Source organism: Trachemys scripta, chromosome 1 (assembly GCF_013100865.1).
Source record: "Trachemys scripta elegans isolate TJP31775 chromosome 1, CAS_Tse_1.0, whole genome shotgun sequence".
Taxonomy (NCBI): Eukaryota; Metazoa; Chordata; order Testudines; family Emydidae; genus Trachemys; species Trachemys scripta.
The window spans coordinates 152,374,686-152,395,243 of record NC_048298.1 but is presented as its reverse complement, the minus strand read 5'-3'; the positions used below and the strand labels follow the sequence as shown (position 1 = coordinate 152,395,243).

The window sequence follows — 20,558 nt, the reverse complement described above, 5'->3', positions numbered from 1 at the left end:
CTTGTTTCTGTGAACATAGCGGATTACTTTCCCAGATAAGCTTCAAAGTGTTCATACAAACAATGGAAGTTCAGACCTCTAGATACATTGGTTTGAGACTGTTTGGCTGTAGATACAACAAAATTACTTACATCCATCTTCATTAAAGTTCTTTGCAACAAGGAGACGTAGCCTCGTGTCTTTTAAAAACAACTTGATATTCTGGAGAACGTAGCAGACTTCATGTGAAGACTTTCAGCCTGCGAATAGGTGATTTTGTTTCCTTGGTAATGACTCCTTACGATAGCTGTTTGTGTAGCACTTTAAAGACCACTGCATTGGTAATTACTAACAATCCTGCCTCTGTGTTGTTTTTCCCAGATGTCACTGCGGTCTGTATTTTAGAAGGTTTCCAAAACCAGCAAAGCATGTTGTTAGCTGATAAAGTTCTTAAACTCCTTGGAAAAGAAAAGGCCAAAGAGAAATATAAGGTATGACTGTAATACAAATTTAAAGATTCTGCTTCCATCTGATACATTGCTTGAATTACAAAAGCACTGATGATGGTTCAGATTCTTTGTCAATGATTATTAATTAGCTACTGTTTTAACCAACTAAAATATTAAAATTGAGATAAGCACTGTGTCATCCTGAGCTGTTGTTTTACTGATGCTGTTCTCCGCTGAGCTCTGTTACAGCCTTTTATTAAAAAAAACAACAACCTGTAAGAAAGGGGGAATGGATGCTTTTTAACTTCTAGAATACATCGTTTTACACATTGTGGATTTGAGCAAAACAGTTTGGTTTCATCTCAGACAGCAACCCGTACAATTCAGCCTAATTTATCATTATGCGCAGGCGACACCCCTGACTAAGCTGGTGTGCAGTCTTAATCGGGGCTTTAATAGAATTAAGGTATAATGGGAACTACTTTAGGGGCTGTCAGTAAGTGTCACCAAAGGCTATTTCTCTGCTGCTGTTCTATCAACCAAATGTGCAGTTAGGTGGCAGGCTATCAGTTTAATTATGGTGCTTGTCAAGTTAGGCAAGGCAGTCAACGGTAATTGGAAAGATGAAGAATGGTTGTGATCAATTGTTCTGTTCTCGATGTAATAATGTACTTAAAATGTAAAAGGGCATTGGCAAGGTGTTTTGTACACGTTCTTTATTTTTTTTTAATAAACATAGAAAGTTAGAAACTGAAATCTTTCCATGCTGCCAGGGCAAAATAAGCAGAAAGAAATGGGTCAAGGAAGAGTTTTTGGTTATAAAGTATAAAGAAATGATAGTTTGTTTTAAAAACTGAGAGGGAGCAGCATGAGGGATGCAGTAGGAAGTATGGCTTTATTATTAAGGTTCTGGACTCTGTGTCACGAGATCTGGGATTGGTTCTCAGATCTATCACAGATTACCTGCATGACCTTGGGCTAGTCTGTCACTTATTCTTGGCTTCTCTTTCCCCATCTGTAAATTGGGGATGGTAATATCTCAGAAGGGTATTGTGAGTATCACCGTATTCATTTATTATAGTAATGGTTGTGAGATGTTTAAATACACCTCTACACCGATATAACACGAATTCGGATATAACGCGGTAAAGCAGTGCTCTGGGGGGCAGGGCTGTGCACTCCGGCGGATCAAAGCAAGTTCGATATAACGCAGTTTCACCTATAAGGCGGTAAGATTTTTTGGCTCCCGAGGACAGCGTTATATCGAGGTAGAGGTGTACAAACTGTGATTGGGGTACCATGCCTGTAGCCAGGAGCAAGGGAGTCTGGGGTGGAGGGCCTAGGTAGAGGAGTGAAGACACATCTAAGTCAGATTGCATATTTTGTGGTGTGTTTCAGTGTTGAACACTGGATGAAAGACACATGTCTACAATTTATTTTGGTTAAAGGTTCAGATTTTCCAAGAGTTTCTGTGACTGGGAAGCCAAGATAATAAATAATGTGTAAGTGAATAATCTTGAACAGGGTTATCAATCTTAGTTCAGAGCTGTCTGAAATGGACAAAGCTATCTTGGAAGCTAATTAGGACTTGGAAAATTAAGGCAAGTGCATTGGAATTGTTACATCAGGAAGGAGTGAATTGTAACCCTTATGTATTACCCTCACTTTGAACAAGATACTATGTATTGCCATACAGAGGAGCTCATCCCTGGTAATTGTCAGATCAAAGGTAAAATGAGCTATGTCTGAGCAGAGCGAGTATGTTCTCTAGCAAGAGAGAGCCTCCATCATAGGGATCAACAGACTTCTCTTGTGGGAGGGACAAGGAGGAGATGTACGTCTACCCAAATGTGTTAAGAGCAAGCAGGGTTAAAGGGGTTCCCCATTTCCTACCTTATGAGAAAATATCCTGTTTCTTCCTTCATTTAATCTTCGCTTTCGTTTTCCCTTTTGATGGGGAAATGCGTCTACCTTTTTAAGGCAGAGTGTTATAGTATGTGAGTACTGATCCAGGCTCACAAGAAATACTCAGTGCAAAAATATATTCTTTCACCCTCAAAAGGAATGGAATAGTCAAGAATGGATTTTTTTCACTAGTAAAACCCATCCACATCTTCATTTACCACCTGATCTCAGTATTTAATAGATGAACGTTACATTTTCTGTCCCATTTCAGAACCGTGAACCTTTGATGCCCTCTCCACAGTTCATCAAATCTTACTTCAGCTCTTTCACAGATGACATCATCTCCCAAACTCTGCTTAAGGGTGAGAAATCTGATGAAGATAAGGACAAGGAGGGGGAGGCCTCAGAAGTTAAAGAAAAGTGAGTATGGGGATTGTTGGTAAAACTTGTCGCAGCCTCAGAAACTCTGCACTGTTTTATTTTATATGTATATTATATACATTATATAATGTAGTGTCAGGGTAGGAAATTTAATAATAATAAATGTACCTACAAAATAGGAACTTTTTAAAAGAAAAATGAAATTTTAATTAGATCTGACCTATTAGTTCCAGACTTACAGTAGCTTTGACTCCACCCTAAATACTAGCTCTCTTAGCATTTTATTTCCATAGGGAACAGCACTAATGGTGTGGGTAGCTGGTTTGGTGAGAAGGGACACTGAACATCAACAGAGCTGCAGTAAGGTTTGGTGGATGGGAGGAAGTGGATAGCTGCAACAATGCTGTTGGAGGAAGGGAGATTTTGGATTGGAGGAGTGTTTCCCTTCCTTCCTTTGGTGCTGTCTGTAATAATGCTGGGGGGAGGAGATGGGGAAGAGTGTGCTGTACAAACTAGCACCTTTCATAGCAGCAGCAGCTTTGAACTAAAACAGTAGAGGCCGAAAAACCTCAAGTTTTTAACAAGTTAATAAACACCATCTGATATTGTTCAGAATGATAATATCTAAAATGTACCTAAATGAAATGCTTGTTTACCAAGAAAACCAAATGCTGAGTACTCCTATTTTGCATATTGAATGTAATGAGAGGTGCTTGCGTACTTTACTGTTTTGCATTAGAGTTATTGTTGGATCACGTCTTCACCCTCAATAAGGAAACTATTGCAAGCAGCATTATGAGCTTCCTAGAGCAAGTTGGGGGAAACTCGTTAATGGATTTTTTTGACTTCTGTGAAAATGTTTTGATTCAAAGGCACACAGTTGAGCAGACACCACTGTTTAAAGTATGATTTTTTCCACCAAATCCTCTTCAAAATATAAAAATTGATGTGTTAATTTAGCTGAGGTTATAAAACTGTTAAAGTTTAAAAAGCACTACTGTTAATATTTTATTTCCTGATCTATATCCCCTGCCTACTCTCCCCGGTTTCAGGCAGAGGTTATGATTGCCCTGATGACGTAAGCAGAAGACTTCATAATAGCACTAGGGCCAAACAGAGTCCTAGTGTAAGGACAGTTGTTCCTTGACCAAAGATCATCCCCTGCCAAACTAAAGAAGTGGATTTTGAGGGCTGGAGTGGATTCTCTTTCCCCCACAGATGTAACTTGCGCATTTTCCTCCAAACTAATTTGTTTACAATGGCCCTCATTCAGGAAACCTTCTAAGCATGTTTGTAACTTTACTCGCGGTGCCAATATCTCTAATTGTTAGAAGTGATAGTGTAGCAAACTTGCTATCTATTGTGATCAAGAAATCTGAATTCCTAGTGAAACATTCACATTGAAATTTTTTTTTACGTATTTTAACTGTTCTACACTTAATTTGCAGCTCTGGATATTTAAAGGCAAAGCAGTATATGGAAGAAGAAAACTATGATAAAATCATCAGCGAGAGCACAAAAGAAATTGATGTTAAAGGCAAATATATGGCAGAAGCTTTGCTGTTGCGAGCCACTTTCTATCTGCTTATTGGCAATGCAAATGCTGCCAAACCTGATCTAGATCAGGTCATCAGTATGGAAGATGCTAATGTAAAGGTAAGAAATCTTAAAACACTCAGATTTTACTTTGCATGGATTCTACAGAAAAAGTGTGAACGCTTGCAAAACAGTTCAATATTTTCAAATTCCCTGGCAATTTAATGGAAGATGTTTAGCTTTTTTCTAGGGCTGTCGATTAAGCGCAGTTAACTCGTGCAATTAACTCCAAAAATTAATCATGATTAAAAAATTAATTGCGATTAATCGTAGTTTTAATTGCACTGTTAAACAATAGAATACCAATTAAAATTTATTAAATATTTTTGGCTGTTTTCCTACATTTTCAAATATATTGATTTCAATTACAACACAGTATAAAGTGTACAATGCTCACTTTATATTCAAATATTTGCACTGTAAACATGATAAACAAAAGAAATAGTATTTTTCAATTCACCTCAGAAATACTGTAGTGCAATCTCTTTATTGTGAAAGTGCAACTTATAAATGTGTGTGTGTGTGTGTGTGTGTGTGTATATATATATATATATATATATATATATATATATATATATATATATAAATAAAAAAATTTGGTTATATAACTGCACTCAGAAACAAAACGGTGTNGTGTGTGTGTGTGTGTGTGTGTGTGTATATATATATATATATATATATATATATATATATATATATATATATATAAATAAAAAAATTTGGTTATATAACTGCACTCAGAAACAAAACGGTGTAAAACTTTCGAGCCTACAAATTGACTCAGTTCAACTTCTTTCTCAGCCAATCGTTAAGACAAACAAGTTTGTGTACATTTATGGGAGATAATTGTACACGCTTCTTATTTACAATGTCACCTGAAAGTGAGAACAGGCATTTGCATGGCACTTTTGTAGCCAGCATGGCAAGGTATTTACGTGCCAGATATGCTAAACATTCGTATGCCCCTTCATACTTCAGCCACCGTTCTAGAGGACATGCTTCCTTGCTGATGACCCTCGTTAAAAAATGTGTTAATTACATTTGTGACTGGACTCCTTGGGGGAGAGTTGTATGTCTCCTGCTCTGTTTTTTACCACATTCTGCCATATATTTCATGTTATAGCAGTCTCAGATGATGACCCATCAAATGTTGTTCATTTTAAGAACACTTTCACTGCAAATTTGACAAAACGCAAAGAAGATACCAATGTGAGATTTCTAAAGATAGCTGCAGTAGGTTTAAGAATCTGAAGTTCCTTCCAAAATCTGAGAGGGACGAGGTGTGGAGAATGCTTTCAGAAGTCTTAAAAGAGCAACAGTCCCATGCGGAAACTACAGAATCCAAACCACTAAAAAAGAAAATCAGCCTTTTGCTGGTGGCATCTGACTCAGATGATGAAAATGAACATGCGTTGGTCTGCACTGCTTTGGATAGTTATTGAGTAGAACCCGTCGTCAGAATGGATGCATGTCTCCTGGAATGGTGGTTGAAGCATGAAGGGACATATGAATCTTTAGCTCATCTGACATAAATACCTTGCAACGCCAGCTACAACAATGCTGTGCGAACACCTGTTCTCACTTTCATTGTAAACAAGAAGCGGGCAGCATTATCTCCTCCACATGTAAACAAACTTGTTTGTCTGAGCGATTGGCTGAACAAGAAGTAGGACTGAGTGGACTTGTAGGCTCTAAAACTTTACATTGTTTTAATTTTGAATACAGTTATTTTTTGTGAATAATTATACTCTTGTTAAGTTCAGCTTTCATGATAAAGAGATTGCACTACAGTACTTGTATGAGGTGAATTGAAAATTTTTTGTTTTTTTTGTTTTGTTTTTTACAGTGCAAATATTTGTAATAAAAAATAAATACAAAATGAGCACTGTGCACTTTGTATTCTGTGTTGTAATTGAAATCAATACATTTGAAAATGTGGAAAACATCCAAAAATATTTAAATAAATGGTATTCTATTATTGTTTAACAGCACGATTCATCGCTATTAATATTTTAAATCATGCAATGAATTGCAATTAATTTTTTTAATCGCTTGACAGCCCTACTTTTTTCACCACTTTGCCTAATTATTCGTAGTGTGTTTATTATCAATGGGTGGATATTTTCATTGCAATGTGATTGGCATGCTTAAGAGTATGTCTACAGTGCATGCTTTTTTCGGCAGCTTGTAGATTAATATTGAGGTAGCCTCCCAAGCACAGGTATAAAGAGCAGTGTTCAAGGTGAGTCTTGGCTTAGGCAAGTAGAGTAAAGACATGGCTGAAGGGTGTGGGGATATACTAGACTACATACACTTACACAGCTCTCACTCGCCCAAGCCGGGCCTCCCCGTCTGCACTGCTACTTCTAGCAGTGTATTGTCCCGCTGCTGAATCCCTTCCCCACTGCAGGTAAAGCCTCTGGCAGCGGAGAAAGGCTCCGCATGCTCCCCGTTGCAGGAGCCCTTCCCTACTGCAATGAAAGGCTCTGGCAATGGAGAGCTGCTGAAGCTTTCCCCATTGCCTCCCCTCTGCCAGAACCTTTCACTGGCCTGTAGCTACACACCGCCGTATGGACGCAGCTTGCTTTTCACTGCAGCGTGTAGCTCCAGGGACACTACTTGCCACTGCCCGGGGTGTGGAGTGTAGACATTACCCAAGAAAGCTCAGTATCAATTAGCTTTACAGTAGTGTGGAAAGGTCTTTGTCTTCACATGTCTGCCATGTGTTCATCCCACAGGTGGAATCACTTATAAAATGGTTGTGTTGGGCTCTCTCTAACTAAAAGCAGATCATGGGATCACGTTCACTACTACGTCTTATCTGTATTGGTGGTTATCTTAGTTTCTTTGTAAACTGTAGGAGACATTAAAATATAAATACAGAAAAATAATTGACATGATTGTTAAATCACCTCCTAATTGTCGACCCGTTTACATATGAGAAGAAAAAAAGTGACCTTAGAATAGTAAGCTCAGATTGGTAAATCCCTAATATCCTGTGCAGAATGACTAAGGGACAGAATCTCCATTTAGAAAATAAAGAAGAAACAAGAAGGGTTTGCCTGGGCTGAATGATGAAAATTAGAGAACAGATAGGATTTGAAGTCAGTAAGGTAAGGTACTTGTTAGGTGTGAACAACTTAATTCATAAGTAAGACAGTAGCTCGATTGGTTTTTGCACACTAAACTGCTATGAAAATGGCTGCTGTTTTTGGTAGATATGTCCCTTACACTTACAAGACATAGATCAGAAAGAAGTAAATTAAGTCAAGGAGGAAGCCTGGGTTGACTTGGTATGAAATGACCCTTGCACATAATTGTATTAATGCTTTTAAACTTTATGTAGCACAATTTACTACTGCTTAGAATGAATGAAAAACAAATTTATGTTTTGTCATGGGAGTGACCAATGAAATGAAAAGTTGTCCGTTAACATTATTGTAACTAAAAATCTTAAGACCAACATCTAATATTTAAAAATAAAAATGTTTGAACTATTTTATAGCTCCGTGCTAATGCCCTGATCAAACGAGGGAGTATGTATATGCAGCAGCAACAGCCTATGCTGTCCACTCAAGATTTTAACATGGCTGCTGATATTGATCCTCAGAATGCAGATGTTTACCACCACAGAGGACAGGTAAGAGCTGTATTGCACAGAGTTTTACCTAATTTTTTAAGTTTAAATATTTGATTAGCTTGAACTAAAGGAAAAATACAGAACAAAGATTAATAAATTTAAATAATAAATTTGTTAGTCTCTAAGGTGCCACAAGTACTCCTGTTCTTCTTTTTGCGGATACAGACTAACACGGCTGTAACTCTGAAAGATTAATAAATTGTTCTACACACTTGATATAACTGTGAAATGGCAAAAACTGTGAATTCTGACAATAATAAGCTTATACCATAACATTAAATCCACTAGAAATAGAAGGGAATAAGTGCATATGTATATGGTAATAGTTAACTACATAGGCAAAACTCACTAAGACTAAATGGTTCTGTTCACGAGTTAGATCACATTTTTTGTTTGTTTAATACAGAATGTGGATCTGAACTGTTGAAATAATTTAGCATTGCTTACCTTGATCATGCTAAACAAGAAACCCAGCTCTTTATTACTTATGAGAGGAATGAAACGTCTGCGTAACTGAACTTAGGAAACATAAAATAAATGCCTGGTGAATGAAAAGGAAGAATTTGAACTTGGTTAATTTTGTGTTACAAGATATTTTAAAACACAAGTTTAGAGAACTAAGATTATATTGTTAACCTCCAGATAATCCATTAGTATCAAATGAAGTGAAGTCAAGTGGCTTTGGAAAACAAAGCAGAGAGCATGTGTAACATGAAAACCCACAAAATCTGTGCCAAAGGATTACGGCAGATAACCAGCATCAGAAATCAGAAAAAGGAGGTGCAGACCTGTAGGCTGTATGCTTATATTTGAACAGTTGTGAATGCAACCAAAGTTCAATTCTTTGTCAGCTATTTGGTACATTCAGTGCCAGGGACTTTCCTGAAGATCATGTAGGGTTTACGCTACAATTCTAAGACTGAACAAAAAACCTCTTCATATCACTAACTAGTACAACATAGAAATCCTGTTTAAGCATATAAAACACAGATTAAACGCAGAATTAGGATTTATTCTCTCTCTTTAGCTGAAAATCCTTCTTGACCAAGTTGAAGAGGCTGTGGAAGACTTTGATGAATGTATTCGATTACGACCAGATTCTGCCTTGGCACAAGCACAGAAATGTTTTGCATTGGTAAGTGCTGTCCTATAATTTTTGTGTCTGTGTTTTTGCTGTTTTCACTGAACTTGTCCAGGTTTATTTTGATGTTTTGGTTTCCTATTTTCATTTTAAATGAATTGAAAAATCATGCATCAATATATCTTGCAATCCTTTGACATCAGATTCAAGAACTAATACAGAAAACTTTTTAGTCAGCCTGGGAGTATTTGTTCATTTGGCCAATTCTTATCAATTTTTCTGTATTTGGGCAAGTACCTCATATCTTATTATATCAATATTTTTAAAAGTAGCCATTTATTAACATCCCGTAATAAAGCAATACCATTTTTTTCTCATTAATCACATCAAATACAGCTGTTCTTTACTAATGCAACTGGAAAAAACAAGACAGTCTTCTAGAAAGGGAAAGTATCTATTTCAAGCAAGTGGATATTCCACCCATATTAGAGACTTTGCAGGGAAGAGCTGGCATAATGGGAGTAGGAAGGGATCCAAACCTTCGGGAGGGAGGGAGGGAGGCTGCTGGTGACTACCATGCCTCCCCATCTTACGCAAGGTCCATGCCACTGGATGGTTGGAAGTGTGGCCAACTCCTACAGACACTGACTTAGCAGAATGTAGGCATGTGTACCGCTTTGTGTAATTTTTTGTAATGGTATTAGATTTCATTTAACTCTCTCTCAGGAGGCTGATTTCCTGCCCTGACTACTTATTTTGTTTTCTTATGTTTTTATTCTGTTCTTTAATAGTATCGCCAAGCCTATACTGGAAATAATCCTTTACAAGTTCAAGCAGCTATGAAAGGCTTTGAGGATGTCATTAAAATATTTCCAAGGTGTGCTGAAGGTTATGCGCTCTATGCTCAGGTGTGTTTGATCTTAACTCTGTTATAAACTAATTTTATTTTACTCATATAAAAACAATGTGCCCTAAGCAAATAGAATTTGGCACAGTTGTGTTAAGTACACTTGTTTATGTGGTTTCATTGTAAGAAAGTATGACTGGAATAAATAGTCAGTTGGCTTTAAGTTATCTGAATGCATTCACTGGTACTCTGACTTCAGATGGGTAATGCAGGTGGGGTCCAGAATAGAGTTCCTATTATGTTTGTGTGTTTTCAGCAGCAGAAGTTACTGAAGACAAGAATTCTTAAGGATGGTGTATAGCTCACAACCTGAGACTCATGCTCAGTGGTTTATTGTTCCTCACACGCAGTATAATTAGAACAGGTCATTGTGGACCTGCCATTACGCACATTGTGATCACCAATCTGTGCAGTTAAAGCTCTAAGGCATGTTTCTGAAAGGGCTGATGAACCAAAAGACCATAAATAGTGTTTTTTTTTTGGAAATTAACAATGTTGATTAACTTGTGCATGTGCCTGCCCATACCTGTAATGAGACATCCAAGTTGGGAGGGAATGGCACCGACACAGTGTTAAGTAGTTCTAGATTTGCTCTGTGTGTTGGTTATTCATTTTTTTTAAAGTATCTCTTCTCATGCAGGCATTAACAGATCAGCAGCAATTTGGTAAGGCTGATGAAATGTACGATAAATGTATTGACCTTGAGCCAGACAATGCTACTACATATGTTCATAAAGGGTATGTATTATTAAGTCACTATTGTCTCTGTTACAATTAAGGGACTGTCTTCATTTCTGAATAAGTCAGTGTTTTCAGGTCTCATCGCCTGATTACGTATATTTGCCTTAAAAGTTCAACCTAAGACTAATAGCTCTTCCCCTGAAAATACTTGAGTAATTTCAAATTTAGAAAAATAGTATTATAATTTGCTTTTTTTCAACTAAAATGTAAATCGAATTGAAATTTCAGTATGTTTTCCATTAACATGCATTCCGAAAGGCACATCTACTTGATATCAGTGTAAGAATGTTAGTTTACAAATCTTAAAACTTCTTTATGCAGTTAATAACCATTCTAAATTGGAGCTTTATGCTCCAAATTTTCATGTCGACAAAAACAATTTGTGGTTGATCCTCCTAATGGAAAGAGTTATATACACATGAAGAGGAGATAATTTCTCTTTGTTGTCCTTAAACTGCTGACAGTCTTTTATTTAAATGACTTTTGAAAGTGTCTTCATTTCATATATGAAGTGAAAATTATTGCCCACCCTGCATAAGGAACTTAACTATCTTTTTTATATGAGATATTCACTTTCCCCAAGATAGGCAGGACTATGTATGGAATATATAGAAATAAGTCTGGTCTGTAATTGTGTCTTTTTGCAGTTTACTTCAACTTCAGTGGAAGCAGGATCTAGACAAAGGCTTGGAGCTCATAAGCAAGGCCATCGAAATTGATAACAAATGTGATTTTGCATATGAAACTATGGGAACGATTGAAGTGCAAAGGTAACTTTTTAAAATATAACACTTTCATTTGCAGAGACTAAAGCTGTCAAGTTACCTTTGGAATTATAGTAATCCAGTAGATTTCTCCACCACTCTTGAAAACTTCTTTGTATTGGAGGGTAGCTCTGAACAATGGGAAGCTGTGGGGCAGGATCCAGGAGTCCTGACTTGCCTAGTGTAACGTTTGGGGAAAATCCTCCCTTCTCCCTGACATTTCACCAGCTAGTGGCCCCATAAACTCCCCCAGTTCACCAGGAGTTCGTGCTAATGAGATAAGAATAGTGTCTGGAGTAAGCTCTTTTCTGTAATTGGCATAGTGCAGGTTTCACACACTGGATTCAAGGAATTGCTTTCCAGTCATGATTCAGCCTTTAACACTTGCATGCCGAGTGTGGGAGGAGCAACTTAAATACAAGGGCCATCTTTTATACAATTTTTGGTGGGCAGCTAGATCAGCTGAAGTTCAGGTGATAGGATTGTGTCAATTAGGGTGTAGTAATGTGGTGATGAAAGTTGTTTCTTAAAAATAACCTCTCCACACCCCTTAGTATGACCTTCAAAAAATCCACACCTAAGCCTATGAAAAGTAAAAAAGACTGCTCTGATTAGTGAACTAAATACCCATCTACATGTCCCTTCTTGCTCTTTAAACTCATTTCACATCCATGACTAATAGGCATTCCCTGTGTTTCTGTTAAACCACAGTTCTGCAAGTAATATCCCTTGATGGACTCATAGACTCATAGACTCATAGACACATAGACATTAAGGTCAGAAGGGACCATTATGATCATCTGGTCTGACCCCCTGCATGCCGCAGGCCGCAAGACCCTTCCCTGTACTCTACCGTTGAAGTCCCCAGTCCTGTGTTTTAGTGACTTCAATCGGCTGAGACCCTCCTGCTAGTGATCCCTGCCCCATGCTGCGGAGGAAGGCGAAAAACCTCCAGAGGCTCGGCCAATCTACCCTGGAGGAAAATTCCTTCCCGACCCCAAATATGGCGATCAGTAATACCCCGAGCATATAGGCAAGAGTCTCTAGCCTGACCCTTGTTGGCCATTATGTTGTTCATGTACCATTGCTTGGTTTTCCTTGACTACTATGTTTTATCATTAAACCATTCCCTCCATAAACTTATCCAACTTAATCTTAAAACCAGACAGGTCCGTCGCCCCCACCGTTTCCCTCGGAAGGCCGTTCCAATATTTCACCCCTCTGATGGTCAGAAACCTTCGTCTAATTTCTAGCCTAAACTTCCCCCCGGCCAGTTTGTATCCATTCGTTCTCGTGTCCACATTAGTACTAAACTGGAATAATTCCTCTCCCTCCCTTGTATTAACCCCTCTGATATATTTAAAGATAGCAATCATATCCCCCCTCAGCCTTCGCTTTGTCAGACTAAACAACCCAAGCTCCTCTAATCTCTTTTCATACGACAGGTTTTCCATTCCTCTGATCATCTTAGTCGCCCTTCTCTGCACCCGTTCCAGTTTGAGTTCATCTTTTTTAAACACTGGAGACCAGAACTGCACACAGTACTCCAAATGAGGTCTCACCAGTGCCTTATACAACGGAAGCAGGACCTCCCTATCTCTACTAGATATACCTCGCCTAATACATCCCAAGACCGCATTGGCTTTTTTCACCGCCACGTCACATTGCCGACTCATAGTCATCCTGCGGTCCACAAGGACCCCTAGGTCCTTCTCCTCTTCCGTTACTTCTAACCAATGCGTCCCCATCTTGTAACTAAAATTGTTATTATTCGTCCCCAAGTGCATAACCTTACACTTTTTACTATTAAATTTCATCCTATTTCTAATACTCCAATTCACAAGCTCATTCAAGTCTCCCTGCAGAGTATCCCTATCCTCCTCCGAGTTTGCAACTCCTCCCACCTTCGTATCATCCGCAAACTTTATCAGCCCACTCTTGCAATCTGTCCCGAGGTCAGTTATAAATAGATTAAATAAGATGGGTCCCAAAACCGAACCTTGAGGCACTCCACTAGTAACCTCCCTCCAACCCGACAATTCACCCTTTAATACGACCCGCTGCATTCTCCCCATTAACCAATTCCCTATCCACCTCTGGATTTTCATATCGATCCCCATGTTTTTCATTTTAACCAATAGTTCCTCATGGGGTACTGTATCAAACGCTTTACTGAAATCCAGGTAAATTAGGTCCACCGCATTTCCCTTATCTAATAAGTCCGTTACTTTCTCAAAGAAGGAGATCAGATTCGTTTGGCACGATCTGCCCTTCGTAAAACCATGCTGTAATTTATCGCATTTGCCATTAACTCCTTAATCCATGCCCTTTTCCCCAAGGAGTTTGAGCAAACTAGGCTCCAGACTCCCTGGCCCGACTAACTCTTCTTAGAGGTTGAGGGTTCTTTCACCTCTCTGGGACTATTTGCATGAAATTTCCAAAATACTCCAACTAAAAACTGAGCAATCAGATTGAAACCACTTGCAGAATATCTAGTCATAAACTTGGCAGCTAAGCCAGATACTCCTGGGGACCCCTTTGGTTGAGTTTCAGTAAAGAATCCGTGTCTCCCCTCTGACCAAGCCTATCAGTCTCATCCTCTGCCCTGTTTTTTTCTGTCTTCCCTTTTAAGCCTTGTCTAAGAATCAGTGTGTCTCAGTGGTAAGGGCACTTTGAGAGTCAGGAGATCTATGTTCTAGTCCCAACTGATCTATTGGCCTGCTGGGTGACACTGGCAAGTCACACTGGCTGGCTGTGCCTCAGTTTCCCCATCTGTAAAATGGGGATAATGATACTGACCTTTGTAGTACTTTGAGATCTACTGATAGAAAGTGCTCTATAACAACTAGTATTACACCTGTGAAAATGTATTATGCTGGGAAAATGTGAAACAGTTTTGTTCGTAGTATGGACAAGGATAGTTAGCTGGCAACTGACTAGGACCTCTTACTGTATTTTACCTGTTATCCCTTCCTCCAGCTATTTGAGTTTGTATCCCCTTTGCAATTCTTCCAAGTTCACAAACTGACTTGGTAAAGACAAAAGAATAGCATGTTGGAGTAAGTATTTTGGGTAGTGAGGATTCTGACGAACTTCACAATGTACCTGGCATCAAAAAAGCAGACAGTTGTATTTTTTTGCAGGGAATAATTTGTGAGCAGTTTTGTTTAGAATAATTAATCTGCATTACTTGAGCTGCCATCTTGACTAGAAGGCCATTACAAGATACAGTTGCTTTTATGGGCGCCAGAGCCCATTTCTTCAAGAACACGGATTGAAAACTTCTCCCTGGCATCCCCATGTTGCCTGTGTCATCTCTAAACTTCCCCCTTTTTGGCATGTCATAGAGTCCACTGAAAGCTGTTCCTCCAGATGATGTAGCTGAATAATAACAAAGCTAGTTAAATCTGTGCTGTCTTGCATCAATCATGGAAGATTTTTGTCTGAAAACTTCAAAACATGACCTGTAAAACAAGTGCTTCCCTCCCCTGTGTTGCCTTTGGTTACCAAACTTGCTGCTGCGTTTCACTGGTGCAGTACCTATGGGTTGGTAAACTCTCTGGGAATAAAGGTTCTATAGAAATGTAAAATGTTACTTAGTGTCTTAATTTGATGATAATCTGGTTTATTTCAGAGGCAATCTGGATAAAGCCATTGAAATGTTCAACAAAGCTATTAACCTGGCCAAATCTGAAATGGAGATGGCTCACCTCTACTCACTCTGTGATGCTGCCTATGCCCAGACAGAAGTTGCAAAGAAATATGGACTGAAACCGCCAACATTGTAAAGAAGCAATGGGGGGGGAGGGAGAGAATGACCTTTTAAAAGTAAAGTTGCCCACTTCAACCTAGCCTTGAAGACACTGTTGCAAACGATGTTGAATGGTGGAACTTAGTTTTTTCCCGTTCGTGGTGTTGTCATTTGTTACATCTGTTAAATGTTTAGGTGTTGTGGGAGTGGCTGTTGAAGGAAGTATGCTGTGCTGCGACTTGTTCCCTATGCAGTGCAAACCTTATCAGCTGTTAAGGGAAATAAAACGAAGTTGCAAGGGAACAAAGGATATTTTGGCCATGCAAATAAAAACTTTAATTTTTGGGTGATGATGATGATGATGATGTGGTCGATTTTTGCTTTATCAAAATAGAATTTTACAGCATGTTTTCCTGTTGATTTTATAGTTGTTAATGGTGCTGTAAAATAGGTTTCTTTTATATGCAGTTAATTTCTATGGGTTGACTTTAGTTTTGCAAAAACAAAACTTAATTTACAAAACTATTTAATTGTAGGGATTTTTTAAAAGCCAATAGATGTGAAGACAAGCCCTGTAAATACATCCAAGCATGCACAATCTTCCCTTACAACCTCTTCCACCCTCTGCATAACTACTTAGAAATAGTCCTGTGGCAGCTATGAAGAGGTTACTTTGGTAGTCCTTTCCCTCTCCCCAAAATGCACTTCTGTACTATATTTGAGAGCTATTTAAAAAAGCTTTCCACATAAAGCGTAGGTTATGCTGAAAAGGAAAACGCCCTTTCCTTCTACAGTTGTCCTCACTCTAATGCCAGTGGAAATTGTTAAAAAGTTTCCCAGTGCTTCTGAGAATTTTTCAAGAAACTGAATGTTCTGCTGAGACTGGAACTGCCAAGGTACGGTCGCGTCTGAGTTCAAACTTGGGACAGTTCAGACTTTTGGCCTAGATGTAACAGATAATATGGTGTTTAAATTTCAGCTCAAGAAATGCATACATCCTTGTTCTAGCCAAGTGTTTGTAAATACCCATGAGAGGATTGGATGAGCAAATGAACAAAGCTGTCTGAACTGCCCAATAATGGATTTGGAATCTTAATTTTCTTGTTGCTTAGAGCTCATATTTGCTAAAACGACAAATATCACAGTTGTTCAGTGAACAGCACGTTCTTTGATTGACTTTTTCTTAAAACACTAGTATAAACGAAGTCTTCCTATGGCTAGAAATTGTAAAGGGGACTGTAGATGCTGCTCATTACTCTTTGGAACCAAAGTCAGTCCATGATTGCCTCCCACTAGCTTCATGAGATGTAGAAAGCTCTTAATATCTTGCAGATGTTTATCTTGCAGCTCATCAAATTTCATACCTTTAGTTTTGGGTCTTATCTCCACCCCCAACATATATGCAAATCTATGGTGACTTTCTAATCTATGTCACTTAAAGGAATGAGCTAAGCAAGTGCAAAACTAACTGCTAGCTCTGGCATCTAATGGAGCCAAGCTGTATTTTTTTACCTCAGCCTCCCTGTCTTTCCCCTTCCCTCCCAGCAATTGCTCTGAATAATGGGATGGAGGAGGACCTGGAGATATACTGGCTTAATCCTTCCATTTACACGATTCAGGAAGTCATTTGCTTCTGAACCAGTGGTATTGGTGTGGAATGAAAGCTGGTTGAAGACACACGCAGGGTCAAAGGACACGGCATTAAAGAAGAGCACTGGGCTGCTTATGAAATTTTCAATCTGTTTCTATTAATCGAAAATAAAAACATGCCAGATCCTCAGAAACTACTCATAAGCGTGATTGTATCCTTTTCTCCAGCAGGGTTTTTATTTGCATGGCCTTATCTACAACGGACAGTTATTTTTCCTGCTCCTTCTCTTCCTCCAAAAGATTAAGGGGAAAAAAAGCATGTGCTGCCTAATACTAGCATTCCACATCACGGGCTGTTGCTGCTCTTCAGATAGTTGAAACCGCACTGAAAGATGCATTTGTCTGTAATTTTTTTTTGTAAATGACTTATCACCTGTAAAGTCACCAAATAAATATTACATTCAAATATCTCTCTTTTACATAATAAGGCCAGGTTTTGGTGGAAAATTACTTACCTGCTAAGTGGAAGTTGTACAAATCTAGAATTGTGTTTTGTGTAAGCAAGGTTTCTGTGAATCGAGGAGGAACTGATTCTAATTAATGAATATTCAAAACTCCCTTTTGTCTTCTCCCCATTTCTCCTCCAAAAAAAAGTGGGATGAATAAACAACCCAACCTGTGACTCCTGTCATTTGCTCAGGCACAATGTTAAGAATTTAACATGAGGAAAGGCCATCCAATCTGTAGTGAGGAAACTGAGTAGTCTGCATTCCACTTACATGTATGCCGTCACATCCCTTCGCTGTGCAGTTTCTGCTCAGAATCCCAGTAATAGCATGCTGTAGGGATGACCATTAAGAATTGCCTTAAAGCTAGGAATGTAAACCAGCTTTTAAAAATTCCTATGTTTTCCATAGTTTATTTAAAAACATAATCTAGGGAAAGTGAGCCACTGATTCTGCAGACCTCAGTGCAGACTTGGTGCACCAGGTACTGTGAGAAGCAGCTTCCCCACATGTTTCTGCCATGTAGCTTAATCCTGATCTTGTAAAATCCCTGCTATTCTAGTTCTTGCACAAAGAGTCTTAGAGAAGCATGCCAAATAGTTCACAAGGTGCATAAATGGAGATTAGGAAGAGATCATGCTTCATTTGTGCCTTAAATCATCAGGATTTGAACTCAGATTCCAAAGATGAAAAACTAAGGCAGGCTTCCAAAACTAAATTGTAACTATTCAACAACTGGTCTATATAGTCTATTGGACTGGTGAGTGAGAGCAGCTGAATCAGTAGGGATAGCTCGGCCCAGACCTCCCAACAGCGCTCATACCAGCTTTCCTGCCTTCTGTCTAAATGCAAGATATTGCCCTCTTTTCTGTCATTCCTAAAACTACTTTTTCCTGGCAGCTGAACTTTGGGGAATATGCTGATGCTGGTGGTTTTCTATATTTATAGAATTCTGATGCATATATATATAATACAGCGCCTTAATAAAGTATGTCTTTCATCAGCACAGAAAATATTAGTGACTGCTTTAACTATTAAATAGTGTAAGAATGGTGTGGGAAGGGTTTTTTTTTTTTTGATTGTGTGAAAAAACAAAAATACCCCAAATCCCCCCACATTGACGTCAAAAGGATATCAATGAGCCACATCAAGAGCTGATGTAAGAAGGTTGTCACCTGCTCATAACAGTGTTATATGTGAGCCTCAGCTATGACCATTTTGTGACCTCTGTCAAACTGAGAAATGTTATTCCAGTTTGGAGCTCTAGGAAAATTGTCCCTACCTAGGTGTGAATTTTCTCTTCATCCTACCACCAGACGTAGATTGCACTTTACATTTGCAAAACTAAGAATCAGGCAATATAGAACCCTGCTATTCTTTTTTTTTAAATCCTCCAAACGTGAAAAATAAACTTTAATTTACATTCTGCTGCACAGGAAGCAAAAAAACCCCCAAAACCTTATCCTCCTATCAGACACTAGTTTAAAAATTAAACAAATGGCTGATGTGTTTTATAAGTCATATATGCTGACCTGGGTTATCATCATGCTGAGGGTGGCAGACAGCAATCTAAGACAGGAGAGGCTTGGGGGATGGCTCCTTGCAGAAATTTATATTAAACTAGACTCAAAATGGTACATTGTTTGCTAAATCTTTTATATTTTTCAACTAATAAATCTTCATTTCATCTTATAGTCTGGTTTGGGGAATTCTTATGCAGCGTGTATACTTAATGAAAACAAGGTGCCGAAACTACTTTATTTTTGTATTTGAGAAGCGAGCTGCTGTGATTGCTATTAGAAGGGTCTTGTAAAGTGCACCTACTGTTATGGTGCTTTTTTTGAGAGAGAGGGGCTACTGTAAACCCTGGAAATTGGAAAACAATGTCTCTTAGGCTCAGAGTTGGTAGCAGAAAAGACATTGTTCTATTGCAAAGGTATTTTAGCCACTTAAATTGCCAGTTTGTCATGATGAAGCATGTTACCAAAATTTGTCACTCATTTCAATGAGGGGAACCGTGAAGAAATGAAGGATCCTCTACAGCTGGTAGGCCTCATCTCTACCCAGATGGCTAGTACAGCAAACACCTGTTCAGTAGTCTTCAGTGGGAGCTGGAGGTGCTCAGTGTGTCTCAAATGTAGGCCCACATTGCTGAAGAGTAGTAATTTCCCCCCCCCCTTTAGAAAACAAATTCCAGCAATAGGCCTGTTTCCAAAAGCTCCTCACCTTTCTAACCACCTCTTCTGCTTGCAAATTATTCAGTTTGAGGAGGAAAAATAGTCTAAGGCCTAAACTTTGGTCAAGTGAACTGTATGTAGGGTCAGGTGAACTGTATGTGTGGCCTGGAGGAAGGAGAAAAGGGGGGGGGCAAGTAAAAGGAGAAGGGTAGACAGAAATCATAAAAGCAGAACTAACTGTAGAAATTATAAAAGTAGAATTAACCTTTGTAATAGACTATGATTAATAGGTGACAGAGCAAGAAACCGCAAAGGGCAAAACTAAGAAAAACAGGAAAACTTGTTTTGATTTATTCCTTATATGGAAGTAAAACTTTAAGGAAGTATATGTAATTTTTGTGGTTTTATCCTATATAATCTCTCGCATTTTATCTGTCGGAGGGGAGGGGGGTTCGGCTGCCTTGGCTGACTCCCCCATGCATGCATGTTTGATCAATAAAGGAGCCTCAGGCTGTCTGATCCAAAATCAACAGTGTGGACAATTTTCCACAACAATTTGGAGGCTCGTCCGGGATCCACTGAAGACTTCCCCAGACCCGGAGGACCGCGGGCAATCTCCCACCAAACCCAGGGCCCATCTGAAAGGTAAGAGACCTTTTGAAATCTCTGGAGTGGGTTTTGGTGGAGGATCTGTCCATAGGCTCAGGGTTGGGTGAGTTGTACGCTGGATCTGAACCTTTTGCTGACAGACATGCCTGACACACTTTTGTTTTGTCTTGTTCTGGTTGTTTTTTGTCTGTCATAGGTTCGGGGTTGGAACTCCCCGAGGTAGGGGCCACTATAGACCCTGGGGAAGTGAGTAAGGTCGATTACTCTGGTGCCCCCAGCATGGCCCTAAGGTTGGCCAGCGAAAGTTCCCACCAGCGGTAGGTTGGTGGTGAATGCCATAAAACTAGCTGCCAGTAATTGGGGCTAAAAGCCAGTTTAGGGGGTGTGCCGTTTGTTTATGAATCAGTGAGGGTCGCAGGTTCCCCTACCCTTGTTTCCCTCCGGGAGCCCTAGGCTCCCTTCCCCGCTCAGAGAGCGAGGAA

The 20,558-nt window shown here is 39.1% G+C and overlaps 1 protein-coding gene across 1 annotated transcript in view; it reads left to right on the top strand.

The window, feature by feature from the left end:
• Positions 1-18,982, top strand: part of TOMM70 (translocase of outer mitochondrial membrane 70) — a 37,573-nt gene extending 18,591 nt beyond the window's left edge. The window contains exons 4-12 of the mRNA XM_034790056.1: positions 361-470; positions 2,605-2,753; positions 4,163-4,370; positions 7,816-7,950; positions 8,978-9,085; positions 9,823-9,939; positions 10,579-10,676; positions 11,327-11,449; positions 15,078-18,982. Coding sequence (XP_034645947.1) covers positions 361-470; positions 2,605-2,753; positions 4,163-4,370; positions 7,816-7,950; positions 8,978-9,085; positions 9,823-9,939; positions 10,579-10,676; positions 11,327-11,449; positions 15,078-15,231 — 1,202 coding nt within the window. The 3' untranslated portion in view covers positions 15,232-18,982. The remainder of the gene's footprint in view (positions 1-360; positions 471-2,604; positions 2,754-4,162; positions 4,371-7,815; positions 7,951-8,977; positions 9,086-9,822; positions 9,940-10,578; positions 10,677-11,326; positions 11,450-15,077) is intronic.
• The last annotated feature ends 1,576 nt before the right edge of the window (positions 18,983-20,558 follow it).